General features: G+C 45.6%; 1 protein-coding gene across 1 annotated transcript in view; it reads right to left on the bottom strand.

Annotated features, from left to right (window-relative positions):
* Window positions 1-1,359: 1,359 nt before the first annotated feature.
* Window positions 1,360-27,064, bottom strand: part of LOC147717053 (all-trans-retinol 13,14-reductase-like) — a 656,600-nt gene continuing 630,895 nt past the window's right edge. Inside the window, exon 11 of the mRNA XM_086923956.1 lies at window positions 1,360-3,075. Coding sequence (XP_086780082.1) covers window positions 2,930-3,075 — 146 coding nt within the window. The 3' untranslated portion in view covers window positions 1,360-2,929. The remainder of the gene's footprint in view (window positions 3,076-27,064) is intronic.

The following is a 27,064-nucleotide window of genomic DNA, read 5'->3' as shown; positions in this document are numbered from 1 at the left end:
TTTCTACATGGAGATTGAAATCCCCAATCAAGGTAAAGTTTGCATAACGAGAGGTTGCCTGAAGGACATAGTCAAGGAGGGCAGGGAGATGGGATGTCTTGGATTTGGGAGGGTGGTAAACTAATAGGCCTGAGCATGTGAGGTTAGCGGCCAGTTTAATACAAAAAGGTAGTGCTTTAATGCATTCTATTTGAGTGTAAGAGAAGGAGGAGATAGTCCATTGAGATCTGTAAATTATGGCTACTCCTCCACCTGGGTGGTGGCTCTCTCTATTGGCGCACAGGATGTTGTATTCTGGCTGTATGGCAAGGCATAGGGCAGGGTTGGTTTCATCCCTTAACCAGGTTTCGGTTAGAAAAAGGAGGTCCCACTTGTTGTCCTCCAATGATTGAGCTATGTATAGGAAGTTTTTCACTAGTGATCGGCAGTTGATCAAGCCCGTTTTTATGGTTATATTTGTGCGTGCGGGAGGGTGACGGGCGGGTGCCTGTAGGAGGTGGCATTGTTTCCTAGGGTTATCTTCTCCCTTTCGCGTGCTACAGGGTTTGTAAGGTAATGAAGAGAGGTCAGGGGTAGGGTTGTGCGTCAAAGTACAATGTTTGGGATTAAGATTCAAAAGTGTCTCCCTACCGTAGGAAATGACGGGAGGAAGGCAGAGATGGACAGAGTTTCTGGCCACACCGGCCGCGTCATGGCCGCGGACGGGTGCAGACGGGCAGGACTCTGGCACGACTCCGGCGCAGGTCCGGCACGCCCGCTGGTCGCGTCCGCTGCGGAGGCATGCCCGTCCCCTTTTATGCTGGCCACTAGAATGTGTCTTACGATTCCCCCACCTAAGATGGCCGCTGCGGTTTTGATCTCGCCCGGGGCTGGAAAAATGCCCTCAGCGCCTAAATCGGCTGAGACTGACCCGGTGAGTATGGAAATGCGGGGTTGGGGAGGTGCAGAGACCGCGCTATGTGCTTCAAGCGGAGAGGAGGGGAGAAAAAAGTGCAATGGGCAATTCCCGGCTACAGTATGGTTAAAAGCTTAGTGGATCAAGCTGATAGTAAAGATACAATTTAAAAGTTAAGCTTAGTGAATAGTAGAAATACAATTTAAAAGTTAATACTAATACCCATTAATATTGTGTAATGACCTGCTTGTCATCCTATTCCATGCTTCACTGTGCAATGATCTGCCTGTCATCCTATTCCATGCATCACATTGAGCCCAGGGTTCCTCAGTCTAGAGCCTTCACCTGGGTTTGAGTTGCTATTGAACACTCATGGTTGAGTTGCTGCTGGCGCTGTGTGGGTAGGACGTTTTACCTGTAGACACCTGCTGTTCCTGAATAAAGAATCTTCTATCCATCTCATCCAGTGTGCCACGATTGTACTTTATTACATATTACTTTCTCAATACACATCACAGTGGATACACTCAACAGGAAGAAAAATAAGTAATTAATCTTAAGACAAAAACAGCGAAAATAGCATTTTCTTAAACAAGAATAACATTCAAAGTAGTGTGGATTCTTTGAAAGTTCATTAATGTAATCCCCCGCTGACTCCTCCACCATAAATTAAACACCCAGCATTGTTAGAAGAAGTAATTAGAATACATTCAGACAAAAATACTGCATAGAAATGGGGGAAATAGCAAGTCAAGCATCTATATTTACTTGTAATCATTCAGCACATGGGAGACATCCAAATCTAGTTTTAAACTTGAATACACGTTCAGATGTTCACACCGAATGTCACAATGAAACTGAGAATCGCAATTTTATTTCAGACACTTAGGCCATCATTAAAGAGGCTCAGTTTTTTGTAATATGTGCAGTACCTCCTGTTAACATACACATCGAAAGTATGAGGTCACCTGCTGATATTTATCGGGAAAAAAATCCCAGTATTTACTGGAACATGCAGTTTTGGTGCAGTAAGCAGACACATCCTCGGATTTCCCCAAAAACTTGCAATTGGGTGGTGTTCATCACACCAGATAAACTTTAACTCGACGGAGTCAGATTTCATCAGGTTTGACAAATATCACACCAATTACCGAGCAGCTTGTAATGAGGGCCTAAGTGATTTACACCAGCTAAGGGACAACCACCAGGGAAGCTAGATGTTCGCCTAAAGGGTTCTTTTGACCTGCTTTGTATGTTTGGTTTGTTCAATTCATTTGCGCTGCTGACAGCTCGTTCTGCACACGGAGACTACTCTCACCTATCCCAGCTAGATCAGGTCACTTGGTAACAGCTTGATTAGCAGTGTGGTGGTAGGACTAGGAGCACCTTTGACACATGGTTACAGCATTTCCCCGATGATTTTTGGGACCAAATCCAAATGTTTCCATTGGATACGTGGAAACAGTCTTCGTGGCCAATTTTTCTGTATGGTAATCCCGTTTCCGGACTGTTTTGTCTACTGAAATTCCGGCAGACATTACCTGGAGGTAATAACGTATTATTAATAAACTGGATAGATGTGATACCTCAGGAAGGAGGGTGCGGGTGATAAGAGGGAGAGAGCAATAGAGAAGGACTGCATGAGCTGAGAGTGGTAGGAAGTAGAGACCGAGGATACAGTGCGTGATTCGAGGCGAGGTATTGACCTGTTTTGCTAATGTAGCTTCATGTGATGATATTTACTGCAATGTTTTCGTGGGTTAAAGGCATTTGATAGTGCGCCCACGAAAGAGTGGCAAATATGACTACGTCTATTTAGCAAAAACGTATACCCTGCCTTCATCCCCGAACCACTGCTGAAGCGCATACTTATCTTCAGCCATCTTGGGAAGAGTCTTCACAATGATATCTCAGAGGCTCAATACAAACGGTCAAAGGTGACATTTCTGACACATTGGAGCACCTCAAGAGCCTCATACAGTGCAGATCCTTGTCTAGCTGATTGGCAAATCCAGTCTTCATCTCCTCAGGGTATCAAGCAGACTTCTTGGCACTCTGCCTCTTCAGTCTCTTCTTCATAAGCATGAGGTCCAGATAAAGGATGCGATTTAGAATCGCACTACCAGCGATTAGACCACCGTGGACCGCACCAGCGATGCCACCGCTGAACACATCCTGTCCTGTAGAGGTAAAGAGATATACCATGAGCCCTTGGTTCACTGCAAGTGTTCATGCACACGCAGGTATGCGGTTAGTACGCTTCCACTGCTAGTGGTAGAGACACTGCTGGCACCACATGCTGCTGCTTCTTTCACCACACCGCGTCAACACTATGCTCTGCTGCTTCTTTCACCACACTGCGTCACCACTTTGTGCTTCTGCTTCTTTCACCACACCACATCACATCACCGCCACATTGCAGCATGCAGAGTGAAGTACGCGTATGTCTGCCTCTGTTTCTCTGTCTGAGTCTGCCAGTCTTCCATGAAACTACAAGAGAAGATGGGGAAGAGTGCCAGATCGGAAATATTATACACTGGGGTAGGGGAGAGAACCAAACGGCCTGCCATGTTGGTTCAGGTGGGTAAGGGGGCAACCAATGATGGAACGCGTGGAGACCGGCGGTTTGTGTACATCAGAAAGGTTTCCACACTGAAATCACCTGCAGTGGCACATACATGCTCAGATGCACCACTTACAAACAAATGCGCTAATAAACACACACCACCCCCCCCCCCCCCACAAACATCTGTGTATAAACCTGTTTACAAGCTCACAACACCCAAGTGAAAACCCGACTTATTGTGGCAAAATAGCCAACAATTCCAAATGCATAGCATCTAATGACAGTGATAACACAATGACCAGCATACATTAAGACAGAGACTAAAGCAAGTAGAATACCTGGGGGCATATTTATCAAGGGTTTTGCCTAGTCCCGGCTCCACGCAAGGGGACGAAGGACAACACAAAACCTATAATGAGATTTGTCAGGCAAGGCCAACCTGCGTGGCCCTTCATGGCCTGGTATATCTGGAGTAATTCAAGGCAGCACCAAGTAGCTGCTTTGCATTCCTCTGCCCCAGGGAGGCATTCCGTGGTTGAAGAGCGAGTGTTCCCAGGCATCCACCCACAGATTCTGAATTATTCCCAGATTTACCAATGCGAAAAGCAACATTATCAAGAAGTAAAAAGTTAACGCAGGCCCACCAGCCGCCTCTATTACCAACAGCCTGACAACCATGATAGGGGCTAATAATAGTTCAATTGGGCTGGCAGAGGGGAGGATAGAGGCTGCACAGAGACAGTCATGTCCGCAATCCAGAAGGGGTGCAGGCCCCAAACTTCAACCAGGATTTAGCGTTTGCAAGGACCACATTGTATTTAGGGACCATTGGCACTGGAGCAGATGGAGACCAGAAAGGAGCTCAAATAACTATTAAAAATACAACAAACCCCTTCACTGACATCTCTGAAGTGAACATTGTACCTACTACCCCTAAGAGAAAAATAATAGAGACCCCTACATTACAAGTACAATACGGTGAAAAGAGTCAAATAATAGGAGTGGTAACTGCTGATGTTACAAATTGCCGTAAGAAGAAAGCTAGTACCCCAAGGGAAAGTAATTTGATTGACATGACTGCTCTGGAAATAAACTAAAGGAGCATTGCAAGAAACATTTTGAAAAGTTCAAATAATCTTTTAGGGTTTTTTTGCATTGAAATTTTAGATAAAAACACTGAACTGAAAGCATATGAGCAAGGTATTGGAAAAATTCCAGTAAGTGTCTCAGCTTATCCATCTTGCTCAAAATACTGTCCACCTCCTGCGTGAAATATCCAAGTACCTTGAACAAACCCACACAACCTGCATTTTTTTCCTTAAAGGGAGCAAAAAAACAGGCAGGATGGTAATGAGCGAAGAGCCAATTTGTAAATAATTAGCTATGACAAAAGAGCAATTTGTCCAGCACGTAGGGACTATCTCCAGCTCCCTCCAGAATATACTCCCAATGTTAATGTGCTGGAGGACGTTTCCATGTTCGCTCCATCACAGAGAGAAGACCGTTTTGTTTAAAAAAAAATAAGACTGCCCATTCGCTACAAAAGCCCTCAGGGTGGGCAAAAGTTTTGTCTGATTACATTTTAACTACAAGAAGGATTGTATGGGTTGGCAATCACCCAATAGGGTCCATAGAGGACGGTGTGGAAATACATTTTGAAAACCCTGTTGTAGTAAGAAGCTTCAATGCCTGACACTAGCCTATAATACTGGCACAATCAAGGCCCAACTGCTTGGTTATTTTGATAGACCAGCTGGCATACCCACTGAATTTCACCCTGTTATGAACACCGATATGAAAGATGGCTCCTAATTTCATATAACATTGAGACAAAGAATACATGAAATTCTGGGCTCACTGGAACAGATAGATTGACTGGTAAAAACAATCACTCGGATCCTTGTTCACCCAATGGAAAGTCAGAGGGCTATGCCTACTGTGATCAGTCCACAAGCATCCGCCGGCGATTTGGTTGTATCACCATCTGAATTGGGTGCTTCAACCTACCAGGCCACTAGGCTACTCTCCTAGCACATTGCAGGAATTGGTTTGTAATTGTTCAAACCAGACTGGCTGCCATTTACAAATGAATATGACATCATCTTTTGAAAAGAGACATGGGATAAAGACGCTTTCTGCTTAGATGGATACCACATATTCTGTAACCACACAATTCCATCAATTACAGGCAGAGCCACAGCAGGGCTAGCCACAATGATTTCAGTTAAAGACTCTACTCTCGTTCCTGATCAAACCAAATGCACTCCCTTTTGATCAACTGCTATTTATGTTACCTGAAGTTCATGACATAGTTCTGAATTACTTATACCATAAAATGTTTGCTAATAGATCTACACAGTTGATTTATAAATAGTTACGTTCCAAGAAAAGCATAAAGAGAGGGTCTGTTTTTATAGGTAGGAGATTTTAATATCTACTTATATAATTTAAGCAATATGCCTGTGTGACAGACTAGATGCAGTGGTAGTTGAGATGACTCACTTAAGATATGTGCCATATGGCGATGAACTTAACGGATCCAAATGCCTGAGAATCTGATTTTTACTCCTGACACTGAACTCTCAAATGAGAAATTACCCCCAAGATGTAACGGTAATGAAAACAGCAGCACAGTTTATTTTTAGGTAGAGCCTGAGCCAGCGTGCAAGCACTGCTCTGGCGATGATCTGTTGTAGTTCAGTACGAGAGAGAAGCCCCGCCCATATTTTTCATTGGCTAGTGTCTTTGTCCTTCATAAATGCTGGCTTCTGATTTTGTAATGAGCTTGCTAGTCTCTCCTTAGTACAGCAATGTCTTCATTTGTAACCTCCCATGGCTACTGGCCCCTTTACTTGGTTCTTACACGGTACATGTTCTATTTTCTTGAATGAGTTTGTCCTACTGCAAGCACAATGACATGCTTCGCTTACATTCAACGCGCCGAGCGTGCATTCACTTTTAAAGCAGCCGGGACAATGGTGGCCACTTTGAATCCAATGCCACAGGTCTTGCATTTAAATTGGAGACCTATTGAATTCCAAATATATTTTATATTGCAATCTTGCTGGTTTCTTTTTTGGGGAGTATAAAAATCTCCTGACGCAACCCAGGTGGGACTTAAACCCATAATCCCCAGCTCCGGAGGCTGATGCCTTATACATTAGGCCACTGGGCCAGCTGTGTAAAACATTGGGTACAGGAAGCCTCATGGCTACTCAGTGCGCGCTCGCACTGAACGGAAGCTGAGGAGGATCAAATGGAAACAAGGGCCTCATGCGGGTGACCCTAGTGAAGTGAGGGGGAGCAGCAGGTGTCCCTAAACCAACGCATGGGCTTTGGACTCAGAGGGGCCAAGACCCTGCTGCAAAGAGCCGTGGAGTCTGCCAAACATGTCACCCATTCGCCTCCCGTACCCAACGCCTGGACAAGGGCTAGTGAACACAGTGCCTCTCCTTTTCCAGAGGTACCCTCCTACGCACACTCGAGAGGACATCAATCAAAGTTACTCTGATCTACTGACTACTTCTGCCATTTTCACTTCAGAATTCTCTGTTCTGACAGACATGGGGAACCACAGATCCCGGTGTGCACTTTGGAAAGTTTTAGCAATGCCTGGAATGAATCCGCACAGAGCATGCTCTCTACGGAGACAAAACTCTTCACAAATGGTTTACTAGGTGACGCGCACCGTCACCTTGTGTCAAGGGTTCTCAGTAAACATAACAGTTAGTTCTGGAAGTTGTAGTCATGTTTGTGGAGATTCTTCACCAAATGCCATTAGGCGTGACTAGGTGAATCATTATCGCCGTAATGCTTCAAAGGTTAGAAGATGAAACCATAATCATCAAATGAGCAACTCCCAGCCTCGACATCAATGAACCGCTGTTGAGCGGCTGCTGGGAACACCACACACAAATAGCTGACAAGGAAGGGAGGGCGGCAGGAAGCAGGTAGGCGAGAAATAAGATCAGAATCGGATACGCAACGTCATGTTCGTAGAAAAATATTTTTTAAAAAACATAAGTTGATGCAAACACCTCATCAAATGGATGCCCATCCACCATTTTATATAAAACGTCACAACACACTGAGTGTTATCAATCCTAAGGAGTGCCCAGGACTAAGATAGTCAACCCAGACCCAATATCATACCAAATAATGAAAAAGTCAATATCATACCAAATAATGAAAAAGGCAATCTTTTGCTAAATAAATCCCATACAATAGTCTGTCACACGTGCAGTGTGTCTGAAACGGAAGAAAAGGGAGAGGATGACTTTAGGATGTGGCCTCACGGCCAGAGCTCCCGACTTTGGGAACCAGGTTTGAGCCTCTGCATCTGCTCAGCACCCTATGATTCTGGGCAAACCATTAATCTCCCCGTGCCTACCAAAAATGAATGTGTCCTTGTGTAACGTAATTGGTGCTTTAGGTCGAGTTTGCGCTATATAAATCTGCAAAAAAAATGAAAATCAGGTTTACTGGTATGGTGCTCCCAGGGAGCTAGTGTGCTCCAGGAGAAACCCGGGGTCTGTCTTCACTTTCCCCTTAGTTCACACACACGAAGGGAAGGCGAGGAGTTCTGAAAAAGCAGGACATAGGGCTAAACACCAATAACGAGTGAGAGGAGTGGGATGGAGCACAGTTGGAACCTTTTTTTCACTTGCACCTCCAAAACCGTAATATATATACACCGAAATTTTGAAGCAGGTATGAGGGAGATTTAGGAAAATGAAAATCATAGGATTTTCAGTTCCCCATAAACTTACGTTGAAGTAGTGAACGTTTTAAGCGGAAGAAGGGCAAAATAACCATTTCTGGTTAATAAATTTGGAGTCTCGCACCTAATCACAAGTGTAGACATGCAGGCATATGGCTCCATTACTCCCTAACAATATGGCTTAGAGACTCATTCTAGGCCAAACCAGTATTGGGGTGCCACCCACAGATCCAGCAGCAAAGGTCTTCAAATGTGGCCAAATACCTAAAGTACGAGCTCCGCCGTGCCTCAAGGTATGAGCGCCGTCATGCCTCAATCCAGAGGGCATATCTTACAGCACCCTTGCTTTCAAAGAGAGAAGTGATGTACTGGGTTTCTGGAAAAGCCTCCAAACGAAAGAGGCTTTGTTCATGGCTGTAACAGTAAACGCCTAACTAAGGGCGTTGTGTTTTCTCGCATCTGAGCAAAAAAAATAAACCCACTGTGGAGTTTATCACTTTTTAACAGCATGGCATGAGGCACTAATTGGTACAGGCAACATGGGTGGAAGTAGAGGTTGGGGTGTGTGTAGGATCAGCACTGTACACCACGTACCAATCCCCTGTACACCACAGTGATCTCTTGACAACAGGCGGTTCCATATCAAAAGTACCCTTGAATAACCGAGCACCTTTATTTGGAACCAGAGTAATGTTTACCTCATCTGATCATTCAGCTGCTCAGCACCCTCTTACCATGCCTAAACACCACATGTGCACAATACTACAGTTCACCCTTAACACTGCCTCAATAAATCATACCAAACCTCACCACTCCAGTGGCAACCATAACATTACAATACACAATCCTTTCTACACTGGAAAAACTATGGTCAACACCCCACACCTGTATAATGTGAGGCGCCAAGAAACGCTGCATACTCGAATACCTCATATCACACCACATCCCTCAGTCTACCCCTATACAGCATACCACCTCCTTTCTACAACACTCCAGTTTACTCCCTTTACACTACAATACAGTGCTAGAGCACACACACCCCTGCACAATAGACCAGGCTATAAAATACACATTAAATCGACTGATTCTCTTTATGCCCCACTTATACAGTGGATCACTAGAATTATGAGCATCAACATCCACAATATTTTCCTCATAATTATGTTACTGCCACACAATCCATCCCCCGCTGCACAATTTGCAGTTTAACAAACAAATGTTTCTAGTTCAAATGAGCAAAATGTTACTAAATTGCTGCTACACCTATTACCACACAGTACAAGGCTCTATACAATTGTTATCTGGCCAACTTGATGTCATGGGTCAAAAAATGTACTGCATAATTTGCCTTTTCTTGCTACATAATTTGGTCTTCCTCGCCTCATATTTCCAGTGTTTCTGCTTATACACAAGACATCAATCTCCTCATGCCCTTTCTATACAGCCATCACTTCCCATCACAGCCTTTAAGTCTCTCCCTTCTCTCAAAAGTATGTGGGCTGGAGTTGCCACAATTACCCATTAAAACTCACACAAATGTATAATAGCCTCTGTTTTAGGCAAGTTAATTTTCCAATTTTATGTTAAAAAATAAAAAGTAAACTGTTTTAAAATCTGATCTCAAAATACATAGTACTCATTGAATATTCCAGCCCTGATCAAGGCCCTGCAACAGCTGAGTGAGCTCCAGAAACATGTCAAAAACCTTGCAGGATCCGGTCTCTCTTGGGCGGACAGTGTGGTCGATTCTTTGGGCAGCACTGACTGCATACAAGTATGTCACATCTTCCCACAATGCAGATTTTAGTGCATAGAATATTGATTCCACTACCAATTAGTCAAGTACTTTCACATTTGAGCACATAAAACGTTCATGTGAGTGGATTTCTGGGAAAACCATGGACCAGTGCTCCAGCAGAGCACAAACTGGGCAAAGGCATAATGTGTGCAGAGCAGCCCTCTTCTAAGATTCTGATGTGCCACTTTACAAGACTGACATTTTAGTTTTGGTCAACTCTGGTTCCAGACCATGATTAATGAAATACTAATGTGCCAACCCCAGGACCAACTGAAGACGAAACACACCAGAACACAGAGGTATGTCGTGCAGTAGACAAACCGTACTATTCGAGAGAACTAGATTTGTTTGAATAGTAGATTTTTAGGTTGAGCCTGCGAGGCTTGTTGTAGTGGAGTAGAGAATAGAAGCCCCACCCACTCTCCACACATATTTGCCATTGGCTTGTGTCATTGTCTGTCCTAAATGCTGGTTTCTGATTCGTAAATAGACTTGTAAGTCCCTCCTTAGTTCCGCCTCCTCTTCATTTGTCACCTCCCATGGTGAATAGCCCCTTCACTTCTGTTGTTACACGGTACGTGTTATTTAGTTTCTCTTATTGCAGACATGACGTGCTTTGGTGCCTTCTTTACCCCACTCACGCCTTCACTCCTGTTGTCGTACCTTGTTTACCCCCACGCCCTCCCGTTGTCGGTGCCTTCTTCCCCCCATACGCCCTCCCTCCCGTTCTCCGTGATGCCTACCATTTGAAATGCAATGGCCTTGCATTAACGCGAGTTTGAGCTATTGGCATTGTAAATGACAATGCCTTTTATTTATGTTTTGTTTTTTAAAACATAAATAAAACGCATTGTCATTTACAATGTAAATAGCTTAAACTCATGTAAATGCGAGACCTATTGCATTGCAAATGCTTGTATGCTGTTGTCTTCAAATACTGCACCATTACTGTCCAAGTTTAATGCATCAGTTTGAATTCGCTTACCATTTCTGTCAACCTAAATTTGTAAGATGATAGTAACTAGATTGACGGTCAAGGAATTGAACACTCACCAAATAAAAACTTAAGCTGTAGAAGGTTAACTAAGAGCAGGTTTTACTGACTTCAGCATCTACTCAAGTCTTGTCAGTCGTACACCGTCATGAGGACACCCACACATAACCTCAATTTATCCAGATGCCTATGGGCAAGTCCGTTCACAATACATATCATTCAAAAGTCAGATTTGGTATGAAAAAAAACCTACAGGAACACAACATCTACAAAAAGGATGTACTCTTAGGAAACGCAAGATCAAGTAAAACTTGAAATATATCACTATTACAGTTTAGGGCAGAGTTTACAGTCTTTCTGTGTATTCTGTAGAGAGGCCAGAATTAGATGAACATGTGGTCAGAACACCTTTTTGAGCCAGAAGCATGCACTGTGAGAAGCACTACTGCCTTAATCGTCATCCCAGGGATTTCACTCAAACTTCAATATGCACACCCACCCATAATGTGAATTTAAACAAACATTTAGAAGGCAACCCCATTAACTTTTCATGCACTATACAAGAGTCACACTTTGAATGGAAATAAACTGCAGGAACTGAGGTAAATCGAATTTTATATGACCAGGTATGTCCCCTATCGTGTACCCCAACGTCCCATGTACATGCATGACCTCCGTGCATTTTCCCTCCATGGCCGAAAATGAAGACGCAAATGCATTTGCGTCCAACGTTAACATGTTATCTACCAAGTTCTCCAAGAAAGCAACATTAATTTGGTTTCTAAACCTATGTTGCCAACGTCTTTACATGGTGCACTTTTAACGCGAAGCCATGTTTTCCTGGCTCTGCCGAGCTGGGCCCTGAATTGAGGCTCCGAAGTCTCTTCTGTTTCTGAAAACTGCCGTTTAGGTATGCATCCCTGACCTCTGCCTTACTTCCTGCCCAGCGAAGCGGTACCCGGCTCGGCCTGGCCTGCCTGCCTGCCAAGACCGTATTTTGCCTACAGTTATCTGCTCAGCCTCCTCAAACGCATTCCAGTCTAGTGAAATAGGTAAACATATTCCCGGCTGCAGAGCAAAGGGCCCGGCCTTCCTGTCCTCCTTGCAAGTGATTTACTGAACCCGTTACCATGGTAGGCCCATGGCTCCGTGCATTGCACCAAGACACGTATGCACGCACTAGCATTCAGTATTGAACGGCCTCTGCCCGAGAGACCTTTTACTTCAGACACTACATTCCCCAAACATGAGATACCAGATATGCCATAGGTACAGGTTGCCCTGACATCCCAGACACCAGTCTCCTCCACTAGTGCTAAAGTCAAAGCCCCCAGTTCTCCCCAGTTACACGTCATGCTCAGTTGCGCGAGCATTCAGGTCATAGGTTTCTGCTGATCCTGCAACTTTCTCTATGCATCCACCCACATGTGACGTTTCTTATGACGTTTCTCTGACATGTCCAGTGCACGCCCATGTGTACGCCTTTTTACACGCCTCCTGTTACGCACATGTGTTCTTATCTCTTTCTTTTCACCTGTTACGCCTACTGTATTGGTTTCAATCATACTGTTCTACTATATATAATGTGTAATGCTAATAAAACGTTGAATGTCCCTTCCTGAGCCTTAGTGGTGATGGAACATGATATCCGATCCTCGAGGATCCTTCATTAAAGCCCGTATGACTCAGATCCCACGGACTCTGCCTCTCATTTGAATGAGCTGTCTTTTATTGATAATTAATTATATGGAAAAATGATACGGTAAAATTATTTACCACATAATTTGGTGCCCGAACAGGGACCCCCCCTTCCCCACTCGCCGGCGATGTTACGCAGGCTTTGACCCCTTCTACAGCCGCGACGGAAACCGTGCACGTTTGCGGGTTTTCCTGCTATCTTCCCTCGGGCCCACGGGGGAGACGGAGACTGCGGTCCGGCGTCCAGACGAGGCGGTGAGGAATGCGGAGGATCCCGACCAGAGCCCAAGTCGAGAGAGCAAGGTCCGAGGTATCCGGAGGCCCACCTGTTCCGAAGCGCATGCGTGGTAGCGTGATGCGTAGCAGTCAGATGTCGTAGCAGTCCAGTCCAGTCCAGTTTCCGAGGCCTTCAGTTTATTGCTTCCCGGTGAGTACCGTTGTTGGGAACGCATCTAGACGGGTTCATTAATTTGTGCCCGGTCAAGACAGGTCTGGGTACACAGACCTGGTCCAGACGTGTTCACTTAGGTGGATACGGTCCGACGTGTCTCTTTATGGGACCGGTATTGTCTGTACTGTTTAGCAGTGCATCTAGTTGTCCAGTATTCTAGTATTGTATCTCGAGATTTTCAGAATATGTGTTTTCTATGTACCAGGTAAATTCAGTCTGAAATGTTTCAATGTGTTTTAATGTCGTGGTGTGAATGATTGTTTGCTATTCATTACTGTGTTTGTGTTCACGTCCGAATCACTCCAGTCATGCCACTGTTCTTGAAATTACGTCAGATAGGAACTAGGAAAGGGATACTCGAAGAAGCAGTTCCCGTCCCGCCTAGGGACACTCCAGGGTATTTTATGTACCATAAGCATGGCTTAGATGCCGTACTGTATCTAGATTTATGGGTGGACTACACCAAAGACCTGGAAGAGAAGTATAGATGGCCTGTCTCAGGGACATGGGATGCTGAATGCATCATAAGAGTAGAAGAAGCATTGTGGAAAAAGAAAGCCAGACAATCCCAGAAAGATGCCATAGAATTGTGGCGTAAAGAATCGCATAGAAGAACAGAGAAAGAAATCAGGAAAGCAGAGAAAAGTAGAGAAGAATCTGAAAAAGCTAGAGAAAAAGAGTTACTAGAAGAAGGAGAACAAGTCAGATTAGAACAATTAGACCGTCAAAGAAACGCACTCATTACAGGCATGTATCCTGTTCTTGCCGAGGGCCTGCCCAAGGCGACCCCGGAAGTACCCCGTAACTTGCCACCACCATTGGTTCCGACTAAACTCCGTCACAAACAGACCGCAGCAGACATTTTCTTTTCTTCCTATTTAGATGACGTAGCTCCAGCATATACTAATGTACCCGTACCACCTGTTAATAATGTACAGCAGCCTACTCAGCCCGTTCAGTCTGCTCATGACACGTCATCCCCACCCGCTCAAGACTCGACTTCTTCACCCGTTGTCACTTCCTATCCTGTCACCACTGTCCCTGTCACAACTATTCCCGTCACTACTACTACTGCTGTTCTTCCTACTACCAGTCCTTACAATCCTTTTGCTATACCGGCAACCCAGAGTCAGCCTACTTTACTTGCACCTACTTTTCAATTTATGCCACCAACAGCAACAACACAGTTAGTTGATAGTTACGCTTCCGCTTCAGGAGGCGCCGTAGGAGGTCTGCCTCAAGTAACCACCCCGCCTCAAGTAAAACGAATGACATACAGAGAAGCAGCATTACAACGCACACCGAAAGCTGCGATTTTCGCGAACATTAGACAGTACATTACAGATTGCAGATATGACCCAGTACCTGGCGAGGGAGACATGATGTTAATCTCGTTACGTTTACGTCGCGTTGCAAATTATTTGATGCTATTACCAGAAATGACAAACCATCTAGACAATATATATCATTTTATTAGAACAGGGGAGAGACCAGAATGTATTCGCGAGGCCATGGCACATCAGAAGGTTGAGACACAAAGTATGATCTTACGATTCCTGATTAATTGTTTGATAAGGGAACGAGATCGGCCAGGTGCTGTCAAAGAAGAGATGGATGTACTGATGAAATGGAGTAATAATATAGCATGATAAACAAAATTGCATAGATGCCATGTACAGAAAGATCCGTAAAGAAATCGTAACAATGCAGACCCATTCGTCTAGAAAACAAGAAACGTTTCCTTTCCCCCATACCAGAACAATGTTCTCTTGAACATATATTTCAAGACACTGATAAAATACTGAAAGAAAGAATAGGTTACCATGAACTTAATACGATGCGTGATCAGGAACTAGCCCGGTCAGCAGTCCAATGGGCTGGGAATGATAGTATATATAAAGATGATTCTGTAGCGCAAACATTTTTGAGCCTTTCTCCAGACGAACAGCGACTAGCTGGTATGTACATGATTCAACATCTCATTACACTATATGTAAGCCAGCATTCTGACCCAGGTCCACTATATAATATATTGGAAGAATTACTCCTAAAAAGATGGAGAGGCCTAGGTACCGATTTAATTAATACCATTCTAGAACAACGTCACAAATACAGAACTTTCCTGACTCCACATTTTGTTTCTGTTCCACCTCCAGTAAGACAGCCTTTTCATCTGGACAGACAGAATCCCTTACGAGAAGTTCATCCCGTCCAGATTCCAGGGGGTACGCTTCAACGCGTATTCGTATACACTCCTTTGACCAAAATGGAATTATTGGAAATGAAGAAAATAGTGCCTTGTCATGATAAAGATCCTGCAGGGTTTCACCGTGAATTAAAAGACATGTTACTCATGGGAGACTATACGTATCCCGACATTCTCAAAATGTTAAAAGTATTGTTGCCAGCAGGTATTTACGAAAAACTGAAAGAAAAAGAATGGGAGGTGGGAGATAAAAAGATTATCTGGACTGAATTAGAGGACGAAGAAAATACACGTATTCCAGGTACAGGTCTCGGGACCAAAACTAAAGCATTACCAGGATTACTAGTACAGGTTTTGCCTAGGTTATTGTCGGTTAAAAAGGAAGACTGGGATGCAATCTCAGCCTGCAAACAGAAACAAGACGAAGGCACTAGTGATTTTTATTCTAGATTCGAGAAATGTTTCATTATTAATAGTGGCCTGAAAACAAGTAGCGAGTCATATCCACATCTTTTTGTGACCAAATTAGTCGAGAATTCCTTACCCCAGGTTAAAAACAGAGTATTGAAAGTCGAAAGCACATGGCAAGCAAATACGCCTTCCCAAATGTTACAAATGTTACAGTACCACCAGAACTGAATTAGAGAGGAACACGATCATGAACAGAGACGTATGAAAGACACGAAAATGAAAGTACTAGTTGCCCAGTCCGTTCCAGCAGATGGTCAGAAGAGAGGTAACACACAGACTAGTCATTCTGCAGCTCCTGTTAAAGGGAATTGCAATTATTATAAACAGCCAGGTCACTTCATAAATGAATGTGCCGTTCTAAGACACAATATTGCTACAGGCAAAACAAAAGAAAGACCGCGTCCGCCTAGACCAGAACACGTTCCACAGAATATTCCACAGAATACGCAACTGCCACAGAATGCACAGCAACAGACAGTAGCTGTACCACAACCCCAACCCATTGCCGCAACACAACATGTCACACAGCAAATGTACCAGTATGCACAGTCCGATTACCCCGATTATCAGCAGTATACATGAAACAGCCTAGAGAGGGAGGTTGGCTTGCCCCTTATCGAGGTTCCTGTAGATCAAGAGGGTCCCTATGTACATAGTCAAGTATTAGGGTAAGACAGAACATTTTTGATTGACACAGGGGCGAGCAGAACTACCATTAGTCATGACGAGGTTCCAGGGGCACCCCTCTCAGGCTCACAGAATGTTTCCCTTGGATTTTCAGGAAAGCCTATTGTTAACGAAGTATCAAAGCCAGTTCCCCTTGCAGTTGGTCCATTGTCCCGAACTACAGATTTATTACTTACGAAATCATGTCCTGAAAACGTGCTTGGTATTAAAACGCTGAAAGCTCTAGGAGCTGTAATATGTTGTTCTCCGGAAGGAGTGAGATTATTTTTACGTGACTTTAAGGGTCATTATGTGTTGAGAGATTTTGATGCAAGATTGAAAAATGTTCCACAGCATTTATGGGCGCAAGGTCCAACTGATGTAGGTTGTATGCACATTACTCCCTATCGTGTCACACTCAAGCAAGGTGTTGTTCTGCCCCGAATCCGACAATACAAATTGCCCCCTGAGGCTGTAGCAGCCTTACTGAAAATTATTGACGAGCTCATTGCCCAAGGAGTAGTCGTAGAAACTGACTCCAATGTATGTAATTCTCCAATCATTCCGATTCTTAAACGAACTGACCCAAATGCACCTCCAGTCTACAGATTGGTGATCGATCTTCGAGAACTCAATAAATGTATAATACCGCAGTACCCAGTAGTCCCAGATATTTCGTCACTATTGACTGCCATTGATTCCGAAGCTGCGTTCTTTACTGTAATCGATCTCAAGAACGCCTTCTTTAGTGTCCCCATTCACCCCGATAGCCAATACCTTTTCGGGTTCTGTTTAAATGGCCGAAGCTTCAAATTTGCACGTGCACCTCAAGGGTTCACGGAAAGTCCTAGTATTTACAGCCAAGCACTGAAACGACAACTAGACAGTATTCACATGCCTACTGACACTGCTTTGCTGCAATATGTCGACGACTTGTTAATCACAGCCCGGACCGAACGTGATTGCGAGCGCGCGTCACTGACAGTCTTATATTTTCTGGCCGAAAAGCGGCATAAAGTGTCCCCTTCGAAGCTACAATTCTGTGCCCAGCAAGTGGTATACCTTGGACACTTGCTGTCCAAGAGGGGTAGACAGTTGACACCGGATCGTATCCAGTTAATTGCACATCTGCCACAGCCCAAGACACAAAAGGAAGTACGGGCCTTTATTGGCCTCACTTCGTACTGCAGACAATGGATTCCCCAATATGCATTTCTAGCCAAGCCACTCATACAGTTGACAACACAGGAGGCAGCGACTTCGACTGTCCTCCCTTGGACTCAAGAACATACACAAGCCTTTAATGACTTGAAGAAAGCTTTATGTCAAGCACCAGTTTTAGCGACACCATGTTACAGCAAACCTTTTACACTTTTTGTCACAGAACGCGATGGCACAGCATTATCTGTTCTCACACAAGATCAAGCAGGACACCACAAGCCTTGTGCTTATTTTTCTAGTACATTGGATCCAGTAGCCCAGGCTTTGCCTGCGTGCCTAAAATCAGTTGCAGCAACAGCTTTAGCTATCAGACAAAGCGATTCCATAGTGTTAGGGCATCCCTTGACAGTACAGGTTCCTCACTCCGTGGAAGTTCTTCTGAACCGTACCCAGACTCAACACTTGACCATAGCACGACTGACAGGTTATGAACTGACACTGTTCCAGCCACACATAGAAATCAGACGTTGTAACATACTCAATCCTGCCACATTGTTACCATCGAGTACAATTGATCCAGCACCACATGACTGTGTAGAAGTCATTAATACAGTGACAAAGCCCCGACAAGACTTGACAGCCATTGCATTGCCCGACCCAGACCTGACACTCTACGTGGATGGTTCATGTATGAGAACAAGCACAGGAGAGTTAGTGGCCGCATATGCAGTGACCACTGAAACTGAAGTCATAGAAACACATCGTACTGACACACTATCTGCTCAAGCTGCAGAGCTCATTGCTCTGACCCAAGCCTGTATACTAGATAAGAACAAGAAAGTAAACATATACACAGATTCACAGTATGCATTCGGAGTCGTTCACGACTTCGGTGTCCTTTGGGAAGAGAGAGGTTTTTTAACTTCTCACGGTGCCAAGATCCAGCACGGTCCCCTCATTCAAGCCCTGTTAGAAGCAATACACTTGCCTACAGCCATAGCCGTTATGAAGTGCAAACCATATACCAAAGTCACCAACACTATTTCCCAGGGTAACGACCTGGCAGATCGAACAGCCAAACTAACAGCTCAGGCAGACATACCGACTAACATAACAAAGACTGAAGTAACTTCACTGACACATTGCCTGACAGTTAAGGATCCCACACTAGATGTACTCGACATACAGACACATGCAACCCCAGATGAAATCAAGAAATGGACTGAACAAGGAGGGATCCAGACAGATCAGGGATGGATGACGAAGGGAAGAGCCACATGGTTCCTCCCCGACTCTATGGTTCAAATCATCATTAACACAGCACATAGTCCAGCACACTTAGGAGAGAAGGCCATGTTAGACAGTTTACAGAATCTTTGGTTCAACAAACATTTACGAGCAGCAGTGAAACAGAAAGTGCGTACTTGCATGATCTGTTGTCAGTTCAATCCAGGCAAAGGTGTTCCCATGGAACAAGGTGGAATTCATCCTCCTGACCATCCTTTTGAAGTCCTCCAGATGGATTATATCCAGATGGACAGATGCCGAGGATTCAAGTATGTCCTTGTAGTCGTATGTGCTCTTTCCCGATGGACAGAAGCATATCCAGTTCCCGATTACACTGCTGTAACCACTGCCAAACAGCTGGTCCGTGAGTTTTTCCCACGATATGGTTTGCCCCGTGTCGTGTACTCTGATAATGGACAGCCATTCTCGTCCGAGCTTATGAAACAGGTATCACTCCTGTTAGGTTACCAGTGGAAGTTCCACTGTGTCCGACATCCCGAAGTCGCAGGTCTCGTCGAGAGACATAATCAAACCCTAAAAACACGCCTAGCAAAAGTCTGTGCAGAAAAAGGTGTAGATTGGATAGTAGCCCTGCCAGTTGCACTCTTTTACATGCGAATGGTAGCTCATTCTAGAACAGGATTGTCTCCGTATGAGATTGTTTTTGGTCGTCCCCCGAATATGTGGGGTACGCCTATGCCCAGACGAATTACAGATGTTGAAAGTACTATGCTGACAGATTACTTGGCCTCCTTGATGTCTGCACTACAATCTTGTCGTTCACAGGTCTCGGCTGCCTTTCCAGACAACACCCAAGTAAAACCGCATGAAGTCGTCCCCGGCGAGTTTGTCTACGTGAGAAACTTCGACAGGAAAAGTCCGCTGGAACCCAGATGGAAGCAGCCAAAGTTGGTGTTGATGTCAACGAGGACCGCAGTCAAGCTGGAAGGTCGCAAGGGATGGCTGCACTCCAGCCACATTAAAAAATGTCACGGACTGTGTCCAGAGACTCCGATTAAGGACTGCCCACTTTTAGATACTGACTCTAAACTCCCCCTGCTAGAGAAAACTCCCCAACAGGAGTATCGTTCCAAGTTAAGGTCTAGTAAGTCAGACAGCGTTTAATTGTTTAAGTCCCCCTCGGGTGAAGCGGTTAGACAGGTTTCTGACATGTATAAGAAAGACCCACATAGTGAGAGAGATAGGCGAATCGAAAAGAGAAGACACTATTGTAAAAATCTACACAGTCGATGTGTTATCGCCTTAATTTTCATGTTTCTTCTGAGTCTTACGATCATATGCATAAGTTTAATGCTACATGTTTTCTTTCCTCTTGATTCTCATGTACATGCTTCCTCTAATGACACTGTAGAGCACACTTTTAGTGACCTGCCTCCCCACGAATTATCCTATCGTCTAGCAATGCGCAACAATACATTTATCAGTATGTTACACCATTCTCACCAGACCAGCAATGCCACCAATTGCTGGGTATGTGGCCGACTCCCTCCCTATCAGAAGTACAAGGGAGCTCTGCCCCTCTTTCCCTACCCGTTTACACACAATGGTACATGTGGAGCATGGTTTACTTTAATGTCTTCCCTAGATAGTAAGTCCAAGGTTTCCCAAGGCAATTGGATATGGGGAGATCTGAATACAGTTATGAATAAAGTATGTTTCCCAGACAAGGAGGGTCTTCCCCAAAGAACAGGGACCGATCTAGAAAATGAAGTGTATGGATTAGGGAATTTTACACTTAATCTCATGATTTTGAACGTCCAGTCTGAGACTAATATAGACCTGCCATCTATTATAGTTTTACCAGTGAAAGGTGAATTATGCATTAGAAAGAATGGTTCAGTACATCTAGGACACAGTGATTGTAGTACTGTGGTCGAATTCAGTGATAAGGGAAAGTCTACTTTCAAAGCTTCCCGTCATTCTTATTTTATATGTGGTCAGACAGCCTATGTACGTCTGCCATTAGATTGGGATGGGACGTGTTATATTGCGTTCCTATTGCCACCTGTTTTCCTAGCCCCGCCTGATTATCATCGAAATCCAAACCTTGTACATGTGAGACATAAGAGAGACCTTCCTCCCGTTATCGATTATTCTGAATCATCATGGGATCAGTACAAAGATTATATTAAAGGATATTTTTGGTTTGTAGGTCCTGTCCAAAATAGTAAGATAATTCGAAGATTGACCAGAACTTTGGAAGCAGTAGTGAACGAGACTACTTTTGCTTTAGGTAACCTGACCGAGGAACAGTCTGCGATGAGACTTGTTGTTCTTCAAAATCGCCTTGTCCTTGACGTCATCCTGGCCGATAGGGGCGGGGCTTGTAGAGTCATCGGATCCAGTTGTTGCGTGTTTATTCCTAATAACGCGCCATCCGTGTATAAGGCCATAGCAAGGCTCCATACCATAGCTCATCAGATGCACCAGAATCCAGACACCTGGACTTGGTCCGGTTGGCTCTGGAGTGCGATATCCGCTTGGGGATGGAAATTGTTATCATTCCTTGGAATAACATTGGTCATAGTATTCAGTTGTTGTCTTTGTCTACAATGTGGGCCAGCGATCTGCGGCTTGTGCGCCACATCCTGTATTCCCCATCCAAGTCCACGATCCCGAGCTCGAATGAGAAAAGACGAGCAAATGATGTTATATGAACAGATAGATGGTCTCATGAACATAGATATATCCTGAAGGGAACGTAGGGGACAAGGAGGGAATGAGGTAAATCGAATTTTATATGACCAGGTATGTCCCCTATCGTGTACCCCAACGTCCCATGTACATGCATGACCTCCGTGCATTTTCCCTCCATGGCCGAAAATGAAGACGCAAATGCATTTGCGTCCAACGTTAACATGTTATCTACCAAGTTCTCCAAGAAAGCAACATTAATTTGGTTTCTAAACCTATGTTGCCAACGTCTTTACATGGTGCACTTTTAACGCGAAGCCATGTTTTCCTGGCTCTGCCGAGCTAGGCCCTGAATTGAGGCTCCGAAGTCTCTTCTGTTTCTGAAAACTGCCGTTTAGGTATGCATCCCTGACCTCTGCCTTACTTCCTGCCCAGCGAAGCGGTGCCCGGCTCGGCCTGGCCTGCCTGCCTGCCAAGACCGTATTTTGCCTACAGTTATCTGCTCAGCCTCCTCGAAAACACATTCCAGTCTAGTGAAATAGGTAAACATATTCCCGGCTGCAGAGCAAAGGGCCCGGCCTTCCTGTCCTCCTTGCAAGTGATTTACTGAACCCGTTACCATGGTAGGCCCATGGCTCCGTGCATTGCACCAAGAAACGTATGCACGCACTAGCATTCAGTATTGAACGGCCTCTGCCCGAGAGACCTTTTACTTCAGACACTACATTCCCCAAACATGAGATACCAGATATGCCATAGGTACAGGTTGCCCTGACATCCCAGACACCAGTCTCCTCCACTAGTGCTAAAGTCAAAGCCCCCAGTTCTCCCCAGTTACACGTCATGCTCAGTTGCGCGCGCATTCAGGTCATAGGTTTCTGCTGATCCTGCAACTTTCTCTATGCATCCACCCACATGTGACGTTTCTTATGACGTTTCTCTGACATGTCCAGTGCACGCCCATGTGTACGCCTTTTTACACGCCTCCTGTTACGCACATGTGTTCTTATCTCTTTCTTTTCACCTGTTACGCCTACTGTATTGGTTTCAATCATACTGTTCTACTATATATAATGTGTAATGCTAATAAAACGTTGAATGTCCCTTCCTGAGCCTTAGTGGTGATGGAACATGATATCGATCCTCGAGGATCCTTCATTAAAGCCCGTATGACTCAGATCCCACGGACTCTGCCTCTCATTTGAATGAGCTGTCTTTTATTGATAATTAATTATATGGAAAAATGATACGGTAAAATTATTTACCACAGAACACATCTGGTAAAAGCATATCTTCATAAGGAATTTAATAGTAAGTACAACTTGAAATGTAAACAGCAGAGACGTGTTTAATGCGTGTGCAATTCCCCAGGGCCCCACTTTCTAAGGGGCTCTCTGGTAAGGTGACATTTCTCAGTTTTCTCTCACTCAGTCTCACTTTCATTGATTTACCTTCCTGCCTCTACCTCCGACTCTGCCACTCTCTGTGCAGTGTCATTTTAGGGATTTTTGAGCCCTAGACAAGACACATGCCAGCTGTTTTTGTGTGAAAGTTAAAGTATAATACTGTTGAGCAGCATACAGGCGTGGCAGCATAGGTGATAAAAAGCAAAGCTGCTAGGGGGCCCCCAAATTATATCTTTCCCGGGGCAGCCTTAAAATGACACTGGTAAACAGGACTGCATCCCTCTCATGGATGAAAGGTATCTGGGGTTGTTGCGCTGTTGGGAAATTATCCGATATGCATTCTGGGTTCATGGACTGACTGCTGATATGTGAGTGATCTGTCAGAAGCAGAGTCTGAGACTGGAGCAGGGTCGGACTGGGACAGAATATAGACTGGTTACCCAAAATCAAGGTATCCCCCATTAGCGAGCCAGGTAGATAAAAAAATGGGCAATAAAGACACGCCGGATAGGTGTTTTGCATGGCATGGAGGGCTGCATGCATTTGTGCTTGCTGCAGGTAATGTTTGTGTTACTATTAGGGAAATAAAGAGAAAAACTTCCAATTGTCCATAAAAAAGGGAGGCAGACTGCCAAAAAACAGGCCACAGGTTGTCCAGTCAGACTAGCCCTTTGGGTCCTGTCAGATTGCGCTCGACACCAGTTTGTCCCTGGATTGGAGATGTGCGCAGTACATAAAGCGCTTGTCTGTATGTCAGTCAGCCACTGTGTTTGTCTCTCCAAAGACATTTTGATAATTATTTCCAGTCATGCATGACAGACAAGACAGAACGTACATAGATTGTAACTATCTGGGTCCAGAGGTTTCTATGGCAACCACAGTCACCCCTTCTCTGGACCCGCTTCATAGTGCATAAAGATTAAACAAATCCAGCGCTGGTTGTAGTCAAGCCTCACTTAAAGAAAAACACTTCAGATGGGCTAAATATGCGTGACAAAAGCATTTTAGTTCGGGTATGTGGCGAGATGCACTTAAAAAATGTTAGAATAACCCCTGATGCGTGCTACTTGGCAGGGCTGTAAACATGCTACGCGATGTAGTGCAACACACTTGTGGCTATACAACGTGCTAGAATATTACAGATCAGTTGGACACAATTTTGAACTTGCACAGTGGTCCAAAACTATATACACAGACACTCACCGAACGATTGCACGCTGGAAATAAAGACCAGCAAACATTTATCAAAGTGCAGACGAAGAGACGATACAATCTGCAAACAATCTGCCCTGCCAGGGATACTTGCTTTCCCGTATTCCAAGAGGACGATAAACATTTCGAGATCAGCATGTGGCCCGCAAGGCAAACCGGTGGAAGACAGCGCGCCATATTTAGGTGTCCCCACATTCTTGCTTTGGATCTCTTTTTATAAAGTGCATCTGCAGGAACGATGGATCAACTTTTGGCAAAGGTGAATAACAAGTGGGTCACAAGGTGTTGTGGTGACTTTTCTTGTTTTGTAGACAAAAAACCTCTAAAACAAGGGGGCATATTCACAACAGCATTTCGCCACTGGGTGTCACTTTTTGCGACGCTCCAGTGGCGTTGTACCCTGCTCCATAGTTACAAAGCAGCACTAAGCCAATTTGGTCCTCCTCAATGCAGTTTTCTGTAGCAAAGCGGTGTGCATTGGGTGTTGCTGTTGGCATTCCAACGCAACACACATTGCTTTTTGACACTGCTCCAGATTTACATGTAAATGTAGTGTTTTTATATAGCGCACAAATCACCGCCGAAGGGGTCTCAAGGCGCTATGCACATACCGCTGTGGAACCCTTCCTGGCCTTTCCCTGTGAAGTGCCCACTCCTGTGCACCCCCAAGGTGAAGTCAGGCATCCTAGTGCTGTTGGGGCCGTTGTGGAGATTAAGCAAGCTATTGCCCAGAGTTGCAGAGTGTTCAGACAGTACAGAATGCGGCGGTGCGATTGGTTACCGGTCTCCCCCTACGTGAGCACATTACCCCTCACCGCCGCAAACTCCACTGGCTACCACTGCAAAAAAGGGCCGAATTTAAAGCTTTGGTACTAGCTCATCGGGCAATGCAGGGTAAAGGCTCCGCATATCTGTCTTCCTGTTTGATTCCTTATAATAACTTCAGGACCCTACGTTCCTCGTCAAAAAACTCCCTGTCGGTTCCTAGATTTAGGAAATCCCGCTCAGGTGGGAAAACTTTCCCAGTGTTGACATCGGCCCTATGGAATAAACTTCCTATTGCCATCCGGCTGATCAAAGATGAACAACCTTTCCGGCGAGCACTCAAAACTCACCTGTTCTGCTGAGTTACTTCTGCCTCATTTTACCATCAAAGGTCTGCATGTAGTTATACAGGAGCGCCGGGACACCCCGTTGGGGTAGCTGTGCGCGATATCAAAACACACTAAATAAATAAATAAATAAATAACCCATGATTAGAATAGGCACCGAGGCGAGAATGATCAGGTCCAGGGAAATTGAGCCCAAGACCCGCCGAGGCGGGAATTGAACCCTGGTCCGGGCCAGACCTCTGCATCAGGGTCTGCCGCCTTAAAAAATGAGCCACACTTCTCCAACATGGATCTGTAAATCTGAGGCAGGGCCAAAAACGTACGCCTCCCAGAGGAGGCGTAAGAGTGGTGCCAACGGGGAGAAATACTTTTATTTCTCCTCGTTTCTTTGCTCTTTCTATGTTTTGCTGCATTCTGTATCTGAAAGAAACAGGTTAGTGTTAGATTCCTTACCTTAGATTCCTTACCTTAGAATGACCCCAGGCGTCAGACTGTATCCGGAAAGTTTTTCGTAGCAGTACCCCTGCGCGTCGGTAGGCGTCGTCTGCGGCTCCGCGTCCGTCGTTGGTGCAGGGATGACGTTGGAGTACTTAGACGCCGCCCTCGCGCGCTGCCGTCAGTTCTTCTTTTTTCCACGCCAGCAAGCGCAGATCCGGAAAAAGCAGTACTCCTTAGTCACTTTTTGACTAACTTTTTCAATCTTTTTGATCCTTTTTCGAGTCGCAAGACTATTGGTGCTGGTAGGGATGCCTGGGTTCAAGCCCTGTGACGATTGCAACCGAGTGATGTGGGTTACCGACCCCCATCGCCGGTGCCTGTATTGCCTCGGGCCGACCATGACGACAAGTCGTGCCCCGACTGCCGGGCCTTGACGTCGAAGGCTAGGCGGAAGCGGTCCCGTAAGCGCCTCGAGCTCCAGCAGTCGGCCCCGCGCCGTTCACGGTTCAGGTCGAGGAGGTCGAAGGACCGGTCGCGGGCCACAGTCATCGAAGCTCGGCGAGTCGACAACATTCGTCGGGCTCCAAGTCCTCAGGTAAGAGGCACAAGAAGTCGAAGAGGCGACATCGCTCTTCCGACCCCCCCGACGCTCGCGCGATACGGCCAGGGGTTCCGGTGACACCGCCCACGTGGCTCCGCCGGAGCCTCAGGCGCCGCTGCCAGCTCCATATCCGCCGGTCCCTGGGCTGAACGCGACGCCGGAGGGAGGAGATCGATGCCTTCCTCATGGCCATGAGGTCGCTCTCTCCTCTGTCGGGTCCTGCTGTGGTGCCTTCGGGCCCGCTGCCCCGACTGGGAGCCCAAGTGGGCCGGGTGCTTCGGCCCCGGCGCCCCAACGCAGTCGACACCGCAGGGCCCCACCGGATCCAGGTCCTGATCCGGGTCGCCGCTGGTCGACCTTACGACCCCTCTGCCGACGCCGACCACCAGGGTGTCGCCCCGACGTCGTCCCCGGTACCTTCCTCGGTCCGGATCCAGCGTCGGCCGCATTCGACGCTGAGAGAAGAGCAATTCTTCTATGATCCGGCCCCATCCTTTGAACCTGACTATCAGGAGATGGGTGGCGAGGGGGATTGGGAGGGGTCTGAGGACCTCCGAGAGTGCCAGTCGTTTCAGGACTGGGCAGTGGATCTAGGGGAGGCCAGTGGTTTGGACACTTCGCCCCGTCTCCCCTCCTACCGTGGCTATGGAGGAGGAGGAGGAGGAGGCTGCTTACAGCGTGGTGCTGATGAGGGCGGCCAAGGCCTTGGGTCTTGAGCTCCCCGTCG

The sequence above is a fragment of the Lissotriton vulgaris genome, chromosome 5 (genome assembly GCF_964263255.1).
Source record: "Lissotriton vulgaris chromosome 5, aLisVul1.2, whole genome shotgun sequence".
Lineage (NCBI taxonomy): Eukaryota > Metazoa > Chordata > Amphibia > Caudata > Salamandridae > Lissotriton > Lissotriton vulgaris.
Note: the sequence above shows the minus strand (reverse complement) of the source record. Positions and strands in the feature narration are given on the sequence as shown.